Here is a 9,627-nt window from a genome sequence, read left to right as displayed (position 1 = left end):
ACCCCGGTCCTCCAAGGGCGTCCCCGATCCTAACACAATCATTCCCATCAAAATCATTGCGCTCCGAATTCACATCCACTATAGCATCAGTATGAAATTGTCCCAAATTATTTTTTTCAGTTTGTACATTAGTACTACTATCAATCTGTAAAGTAATACTATCATTGCGTCGTCGTTTTTTCCAATGACAATTCCAAAATGTATAGTTTTTCCTTATTCTATATGCCTTGTTTATCAAAATATTCTATATTACCATATTTAACGCATGTACATGCAATGTTGGTAATACGGCCAAAACTCATAACAAAACTAAGAAAAGAATCGACTCCTTGAATGTATTCCGGAAGATGTCGATCTATTTCCGTATATATAATCCAAAAGATGACAAACTTTTGAATTCTTGTAAAGTGTGTAGAGTTTCTCGGTGGAAAAGTGAAGAATCGTGTGAAGAACCTAAGGAAAAAGAAAATGGAAAACTATCCCCAATAAGGTGTTACTTTTACAACCTAAATTTATATCAAAAAGTCATATCTAAACCAAAATCAATATTAAAAAGTCATATCAAAAAGCCATATCATAACCTAAGTCAATATCAAAACATAAATCAATATCATAACCTAAATCAATATCAAACCCTAATCCATATCAACAATCAATATCAAATATACAAGTGTTTCAATCTAACATCATTAAACCCTAAATATCAATCAATTTAACATTATTAAACTCTAAATACAATCTAAGATCGGTTGCAGACTATACATGAATCTAAATATCAAAGCACCCAATCCTTTAGTAGCACTTTCAACTATGATCTAAGAATTTCAATTTAAATACCTGGTTTTGAAGAAAAACTCATGTCCCAAATAAAGAAGAACAACTCAGGTCGCGCGAGGAAGAAGAAGTCTTCAACAACTCCTCGATCTAGTGCTCCTCTAGCTACGGAAAGAAGAGAGAAAGAATAAGGGAAATAAGAGATCTTATCCACTCATTCCATTTTCATCAAATGATATCAAAGGCATAAGTCATGATAATGCCTAATTAAAGTAGTTTTCCATTTAGTCTTAAATATGGTTTCTTTCATTCCTAATCAAATCAAACATGAACATTCGAGAAATTAATTAGTAAAAAATGATATAGAAGAAAATAATTTATTGTTTGAATAAAGACAATTAAAGTGTGTCTCATTTGAGTTTGTTATATAGTGAGAACAAACTGAAATGAGACACTTGCCTTTATTCAAACAATAAATTATTTTCAAGAAACTAATTATTCTAACAATACACAAAGAAGTTTATTTTTCTAATAATTACCACTAAGCAATATACTAACAAATCAATACACCCTCGAGATTATCACATAAATCACGAATGCATTAGGATAAACATAAATCAAAATACACCAGTATTACATTTCACTTTAATTTCAAGTTAAGTTTTCTAGATTATTGACTCTACAAGATACGATTTGAACAAAAATTAATATTATCTACGGTGGACTTCAGCAAACACTAAACTAACCTAGTGGTGTAGACCTTGAAATCAATCGGCAAAAAATATAGACGACAATAGCAGGGGAGGATCTTCGGATCGACGACATCAACATGATCTTCTTCGCTCGCTTCTTAGACGGCATCAACAAGGGTTTCAGATCGACAACAACAAAAGGAAACCTAAACGTAAACGGTCTTACCGATCGGAATCTTTGGACGACAGCAGGGCGATGATCGACAACAAGAACGGATGGACGACACATGAGAAAAAAAAGAAGAACAACGCAGGTGAAAAGAAGGAAGAAAGAGATCGGGAGCAGGAGAAGCTCTTAGGTTAATTTTACTAATTATATAGGCTTCACCGATTGGTAGATGTACCAATTGGTACTATGACTCGTGGCTTCACCGATTGGTAAATAAATCAATTGGTACTATCTAGGGGTTTTTCCGATTGATTTGAAAACCAATCAGTGCTATTAGTTGAAAAACGCGTCAAAGTTGATCGCCCTTTTTTCGTGGATTTTTTTAAGGGATATACTTTCAAACCAATCAGTAGTATATATGGCTTTCACAAATTGAATGCTACACCAATCAGCATTATGAGCATAGTACTGGTTGGATTTAAAACCATTCGACATTATGAGCATAATACCGATTGGTGTTTCAATCAATCGGTGGAAATGATCGTGATAGACACATTTTTTTTACTATTGTTACATTTACATGTACAAGTTTTCGAACTTAAGTACTAGTTGTCTGGGGTGTTTTTGAAGAAACAATAAAGAAGAGGATTCATGCGGTCTCTCTCGTGTTAACTATGTGATGACTATTAGAGTGTGTTTGGTAACTCTGGATTGGCATTGGAATTGGAATTAGAGGGTCTAATTCCAATTCTTATGTTTGATAGATATTTTAATATTAAGATTTGGAATTGGAATTAGAATTCCGATGGAATTCAATATAGTGTAATTTATAGTTCTCAATTCCAGTCTTTTTAGGTCGGAATTATAATTCCAAGTTTTTTTTACTTATTCAACACTTTTTTAACTTATTTAACAAATATTTTATTCGTTTAACATGTTTTGACTCGCTTAATACGTTTTTAGTTTTAATAAGTATGTAACTTGTTTTAATTAATTTCACACGTTTTTGACATGTTTAACACACTTAACACGTTTAGGCACGTTTAACACGTTTTTGACATGTTTAGCACGTTTAACATGTTTTTGGTACGTTTAATATGTTTTCATGTATTTTATACGTTTATCACGTTTTCACGTTTTGGTACGTTTAACACGTTTTTCACGTTTTTGGCAAATTTAACACGTTTTTGACATGTTTAATACGTTTTTCACATTTTTGACATGTTTAACACATTTTCACATATTAAACACGTTTATCACGTTTATGTCACGTTTAACATGTTTTTAACACGTTTTTTTTACATGTTTAACATGTTTTCATATTTTTGGCACGGTTAACATGTTTTTTTATACGTTAACATGTTTAACACGTTTTTGGTACATTTAACACATTTTTGACACGTTTAACACGTTTTTTAATGTTTTTGACACGTTTAACACATTTTTCACATCTTAGGCATGTTTAATACGTTCTCATGTTTTTCACACGTTTAGTACATTTTTGGCACGTTTAACACGTTTTTCACGTTTTTGACACGTTTAACACATTTTTCATATTTTTGACATCTTTAACATGTTTTTCACACATTAAACATGTTTATCACGTTTAACATGTTTTCACGTTTTTGGCATTTTAACATGTTTTTTACATGTTTTTCACGTTTTTGGCACGTTTAACACATTTTTAGCATGTTTAACATGTTTTCGACACATTTAGCACGTTGTTTTACACGTTTAACACATTATTAATGTTTTAAATGTTTAACACGTTTTTGACATGCTTAACACATTGTTTTACGTTTTTCACATTTTTGACATGTTTTGTTTTTTACACGTTTGACACGTTTTTCACGTTTTGACATGTTTCACGTTTTGGCATGTTTTGGCACGTTTTTTTTAAGTTTTTGACATATTTTACGTTTTGGCATGTTTGGCACGTTTTTTCACGTTTTGGCACGTTTTCACGCTTAAACGTGTTAAACATGTCAAAAACGTGTCAAACATGCCAAAAAATGAAAAATATGTTAAACTTGTCAAAACGTGTGAAAAAATGTTAAACATATTAAAACTGTCAAAAATGTGTTAAACGTTCTAAAAACGTAAAAAACATGTTAAACGTATGAAAACGTGTTTTGATTGTGAAAACGTATTAAACATGTCAAAAACGTGTTTAAACGTGCCAAAACATGAAAAACGTGTTAAATATTTTCCATCCCCTCTTTTCACAGTTTTATTTCATCTCTCCTTACTCAATTAACCCATCTCTTATTCTTTTCACCTTTTACATTACATCTCTCCGCCTTCCCCAATCGAACGAAGTCTCTCTCAACCAACCTCTAAAACTGTCATTCATCATCATCCCAAATCGTCCCAAAGCGTTTCCCAAAACCTTGAAGCAGTAGTTGGAAGCTCTGGAGCTGGAATATGCTTTGCAGCATCCACTTGAAATCCTGGAGCATGTCCATCTGCAAAAACCATTTTAATGATTATACATGAATGAATTCAACAACAATTTAACTGGGTGGCTAGTTGGATACCTTTTTTAACACAAAGATATGATGAAGTCAATGAAGAAGCACCAGAGCCGGCATGTTTGAACTCTTGCACTTCCTTGAAGTTCATCCATGGCTTTACCCATATCTTTGTATCATATAGTTTCTTATTGCCTCCATCTATGGCTTCAATAGTAAGATGATGCAAACAATGGCGAATGCATGATTTTTTTTTTGCTTGGGCTGAAAAAATGATAGTTATAACACCATTACGGATAATTAGTGAACCTAAACTGTTCCATTAATACCCTCACTATAATATAATAAATATACGAAATTGAATAAAGTATAAGAATACTTTATTTAAAAAATAAATTTATACATTTTAAACTATAAGTTGAAGAAAAATTAGGTTAAAAAATATAAGAAGTTAAACTAATTAGGTTTCAAATAAAGAAAACTATTTATACAAATAAATAAAATATGAATGTCTAATTTAATGATTTTAGCTTAGTTTCGTGAGAATATAGGAAAAAACACAAAAACAAATATGAAAATAAAAATAAAAATAAAAATAAAAATACAAAATCGTTGTCAAAAACATATAATCTAATGATAATCTAGTGAGTAAACACCCGAGAAGACGATTATATATATTTTATTATTAGTTAATGACATAAGAATGTAGTAAAAAATATAAAAATTTATTTTATCCTTATATTTATATAAATTATTATATATAATCATTATCGTTATTAATTATATTAAAATTAATATAAAAATACTATTATATGATTTACATTATTTTATGTATAATTTCTTTATACGATAACTTTTATAATTATATAAATAAATCTTTTTTATATATTAATTAAATTTATGTATTATTATAAATATTTGTATATTAGAACAATATAAATTATTTTTATAAAATAAAATATTATAAATAATTATTTTAATAAAATCATATTTAAAATTAAAATGATATAATTATAAATTAGTTTGAACAAATAAATTATATATATATATATATATATATATATATATATATATATATATATATATATATATATATATATATATATATATATATATATATATATATATATATAAAAGTTGTATTAATTTATAATATAAATAATATACTATTATTTATATAATTAATTAATAAATATTATTTATTAATAATGAAATACAATTTTATTTTATAAATGACTATTGTTTTTTAATTAAAATTATTAGTTTTTAAAATAATTATTATATTTAATTATGCATAAAATTATAAATAAATATGTATTAGGAACAAAACCACATTTGACAAATTCTTTTATATTTAAATAGAAACATGATTAAACTCAAAGAAAAAATCAGTAAGTTCACGAATCAACGTAAATGAGTAGGAAAGAGAATTTTTTCAAAATGTCCCAAAACGTTTTTTTGGGTTTTGAAACGGCTTCAAAATGTCCCAAAACGGCCATTTCAGGATATATTTTTTTGTTCCGAAATGACCGTTTTGAGACCCGAAATGAGCGTTTTCGGAACTTAAAATGAGCGTTTCGGGACCCAAAATGAACGCTTTCAGAATGTGGGGACAATCTGGCAAACCACGTCGTATTTGATTTTTTCGTTGAGTTTATCCTTCCTCATTTAAATATATATATATATAAAAAGGTTCAGAAACTTACCCTCGGTACGTGGCTCCGGCCTTGGATGCAAAGTCCCAACAACAACCTGTTCTTGTGCTTTCACCACCTTTACAAACTCAAGCAACGAATTCTGAAGAAGTAGAAATAATTGCAAACTTAGGAGGAGCCCTAGTATAAAATGAGAAGAGAGAGGATTGAATCTAGTAAAGAAAAGGGGAGACCTGCTTCTTGTTGTGGTCGTCGACGGCAAAGCGGGCAAGTTCGTCGATCTCGGCGCTGTTCTGTTCTGATGTATGAGAATCACGTAGACCACCGAGAAGAGTCGACATAGTGCTGCAACTGGTGGTGAAGATTACTAGGAGCAAGAAATTTAGGAAGAAGAAAGATTGATTACTGTTGCGTATCATCAACATCTGAATGCTTTCACTTATATAATGATTGAAAGGGAAATAATAGGTGGTGGTGTTTGCTTTTGAGCACAATAAAGATTGATGCTTTGTGTCTTTTTCCTTTTCTTAGTCGCTAAGGAGTTTTCCACAATCTGACATCGTATCTGTAATTTTTTTTCTTTCTTTTTAATATTAAATAATAATAACAAAATGATTAACTTTTCTTAATATAAAAATTATTATACTAAGTTATTCCAATTTAGAGTGCACTTATAGTAGGGATGACATGACATTGAGTCGGATAAAACAATGTGTTTATTATTTCTCTCCCATTTGGATTTATTTTTACTACAATTTATATCTTGTTTGGTTGTATGAAATTATTGTTGTTACTGTTATATCATATTTTTAAATAAAATTATATAAATTAATTTTTTTATATTAAATATATCGTAATATATTAAATATTTATATTATTATAATTAATAAATAAATATATTGGTAATGTTATATATTTAATCGTGTTTATAGTGTTCGGCGTAAAATCAGAGCGGAGTAAACACAAATACTATCCCGATTAACTACCGGTCAAACTGGAAAAAAATCGACCATAACAAGACAATTCGGGTTGGAAACCACAAATCAATTTATAATTGCCATCCATATTTATTATTCTCAAAGTTTGTCATCTATAATTTCACAAAGGATGTAATTCAAATTGTTGTAATATGAAAATAACAACGTAGACTCAAAATTAGAAACCCTCCTATGCTCAATATGTCCAACACGAGAGATACATTTGGCCTATATTACCAAGTTGAGGAGTTACTGTACCGGAAAATTTGTTATTTCTTAAATTGTTTTCATAATTTTATAACAAACAAATAATTTTTAGAGGCGTTTTTTGGAACGCTTGGTTTCGCTTCTTTTATAAATTGCGACTAATCTCCACGGGTTAATCACATAGTCTGCCAACACACTTAACCATTTAATTAGGCACATAATTAGAATATCATAAGAAATTTTAAACAAATGAGAAGTCTAGGGGTCAATTTGAATGCGCCCTGGAACTTTATGAAATCGGATAAAGAGAATATGTAAAGGCTGCAGGTCCTCGTCGTTTACCTCCGCCCGTAGCCGCTCCTTCCCGACGTCGTGTAGGGAATCTTCGACAACGACAGTTACAATCACCTCAGAATCCTGCTTAATCTCATCATCTTGTCGTTTATCGAAAACTGGATTCCAAAGTCGCAAAACATAAGAGCGCTTTATTCTTTCCAATCTGGATATCATCTTCTCCGACGACACCTCGCCATAACTTTGTTGTCGCTCTAGAAGTCCGAAATTCAACGCTATAGAAGCTCGTCGATGCAATGAAAACCTTTGGAGATTATTTCGAGAGGCGAGAATGAGGAATAGAGGAAGCAAGAAATGCTCCTCTGCAGATCTGAAAAATAAATAACAGTTATCGCCTGTAACTTATTTTTGTTGGGAGATTGGCTTCGTATTTATCACCGAAGCATTCCTTATCACCTAGAGTTTCGAACGCACCTACGCCGAACCGAAACAGGCTCCTGGAACGTCTTTCAAGAACTGGCTGACAGTTCTTCCTCCGACAATTAATGTTTGAAGTCCTAACGTCGATGTCGTGTACATATTTGATGTCTTACATGAATTAGAACATCATAGTAACAAGAAAACCAACTTAAAACAACATAATCAAAGAAGAAATGGAACTGGAATTGACTTCTCTAGAATCTTCAAGAATTCGTCAAAATCACCTTTAATCTATTCTTCCTTTGGTTGTTTACTCAAGTCTCTCTATATCCTTTCAAGTGTATTTATAACCAAATAGAATGCCAATGGTCGTGTCTCCTTACCCGAAATGAGACAAACTATTTAAATACCCTTTGGGCAAGGGTAACTTAGGAATTAGGAAATTTAAAAAACTGGCAACCTCTTCAGCGAGTTGAACCGACTTATCTTCCTTCATAGCCGCATTTGGGCTTATTTTTTCTTTGTAGGTAATCGGTCAAGCTACACTTTAGGCCTTTTCTCCGGCTAAATTGTGTGTAGAACAAGTTACGAATTTTTAAAGTTGGGCCTTTTCTGGTTTTGACTTTCTGCTAATCTGGATCAACCTAGACTTCAAACGGTCATAACTTTTGACTCACACCACCATTGAATTTAATCTAGTATACATTATAAAGGTGAGCTTGTTGGCTTCCACTTTGGTGTTGGAAGGAATTTTCAAGACTGGTCTCGATGGAACACCGGGGTCTCAAAGTGCATAGCTTGGCTTACAAGCGACCTCACGTGGGGTGTAAGTCGAACCGTGAGTGCTAATTTGTATCAAATGAAAGTTAACTCAAATTCCTTTATAATTATATATCGTTTACTCAAAATGTTTTAGCCAAACAAAGGATATGAATTTTTCAAAGTCACCCGATGCTTCAATTTGCTCATGGAACAAAGTGTGTGAGCTTGCATTAGGTTTTCGGGCGAAAATTAAACATCTTAGCCATTGAATTGATACACATGACATGTTCCATTCGAACGGACTATGTATTATCTTTCCAACCATAGGTTACAATTCAAAAACTAAGTACTACAAATTAATTATGAATTAAACACCGATGACATGTCTGGCTTGATCATGTCTTGGTCGCATCGTCTTCTACCATCGACTTAAAGGGGTTTAGAACGTCAACGTTACTCCAGATACAAACGAACATTGTATAGGACTATTCCAACTTTCCAAAACATTCAAGATCAACCAATTCTATTGAGTATAGCGATCCAGTTGATTTTTTGAAGTTGAAAGTGCCTCTGGGATTTCTTCAGCGAAAATGTTTCAAAATTTTGGATTTTTGAACATTTTTTCAAATGATTTGCGCCTTGCGTTAGCATGACGTCAGACTACGCGTTTTGAATCCTTTTGGGCGCGAAGCTTGGCGCTTTGACCTCCGTTGACTCGCTCTTGACTTGCCCGTTTCGACTCGGTTTTAACAATTTTACCCTTTGAAGGCCTCCTACAGAAAATTTCCAACAACAATATTATACTCAAAATGTAATATTTTTCGAACCAGTCAATTTGAACATTTCAGGTTTCCCGAACTCCAACTCTCTTTGAAAAATGACGTTTAGACACACAAATGAGCCTCAAACTAGTTGTTCAACACATTTTGTTCAATAACAATATTATACTCAAAGTTCATGATTTTTCAAGACGATCATTCTGAACGTAAAAATATAAAAAAGCTCGAGTATTTTTGAAAAATGACGTTTGGATTGTTACTCAAGGGTCACTCTAAGCTAATTTCAAAAAGTGATTTTTTTTTTAAAATTTTGTTCTCCCGTTCCAATAATCAAGTATGAACATCATACTGAATTAGACAGACTCATTTTAATTTCGGAGTGTAAAAATTAAGTGTCTACAGGAACTATCGAAGTCCCTCACACATA

At 31.5% G+C, this 9,627-nt stretch overlaps 1 protein-coding gene across 1 annotated transcript; it reads right to left on the bottom strand.

The window, feature by feature from the left end:
• Positions 1 to 3,911: 3,911 nt before the first annotated feature.
• LOC124909691 lies at positions 3,912 to 7,818 on the bottom strand. Its single transcript, XM_047450344.1, has 6 exons — positions 7,718 to 7,818; positions 7,288 to 7,609; positions 5,995 to 6,186; positions 5,813 to 5,903; positions 4,173 to 4,370; positions 3,912 to 4,100 (listed from the first exon to the last, which is right to left on the bottom strand). The coding sequence occupies exons 1-6, from the start codon at positions 7,816 to 7,818 to the stop codon at positions 3,991 to 3,993; spliced, it is 1,014 nt and encodes a 337-aa protein (XP_047306300.1). The 3' UTR covers positions 3,912 to 3,990.
• Positions 7,819 to 9,627: the final 1,809 nt, after the last annotated feature.

This window comes from Impatiens glandulifera, chromosome 7, assembly GCF_907164915.1.
Source record: "Impatiens glandulifera chromosome 7, dImpGla2.1, whole genome shotgun sequence".
NCBI lineage: Eukaryota > Viridiplantae > Streptophyta > Magnoliopsida > Ericales > Balsaminaceae > Impatiens > Impatiens glandulifera.
The sequence above is the reverse complement of the archived record's forward strand: the minus strand, read 5'-3'. Positions and strand labels throughout refer to the sequence as shown.

Excerpts from the sequence above, each read along its gene's own strand:
- LOC124909691 (XM_047450344.1), bottom strand. The coding sequence starts at position 7,818 with ATGTACACGACATCGACGTTAGGACTTCAAACATTAATTGTCGGAGGA. Across the intron at positions 7,610-7,717 it reads GGAGCCTGTTTCGGTTCGGC|ATCTGCAGAGGAGCATTTCT; the intron begins GTAGGTGCGTTC and ends TTTATTTTTCAG. Across the intron at positions 6,187-7,287 it reads AGGAGCGGCTACGGGCGGAG|ATGTTGATGATACGCAACAG; the intron begins GTAAACGACGAG and ends GAAAGCATTCAG.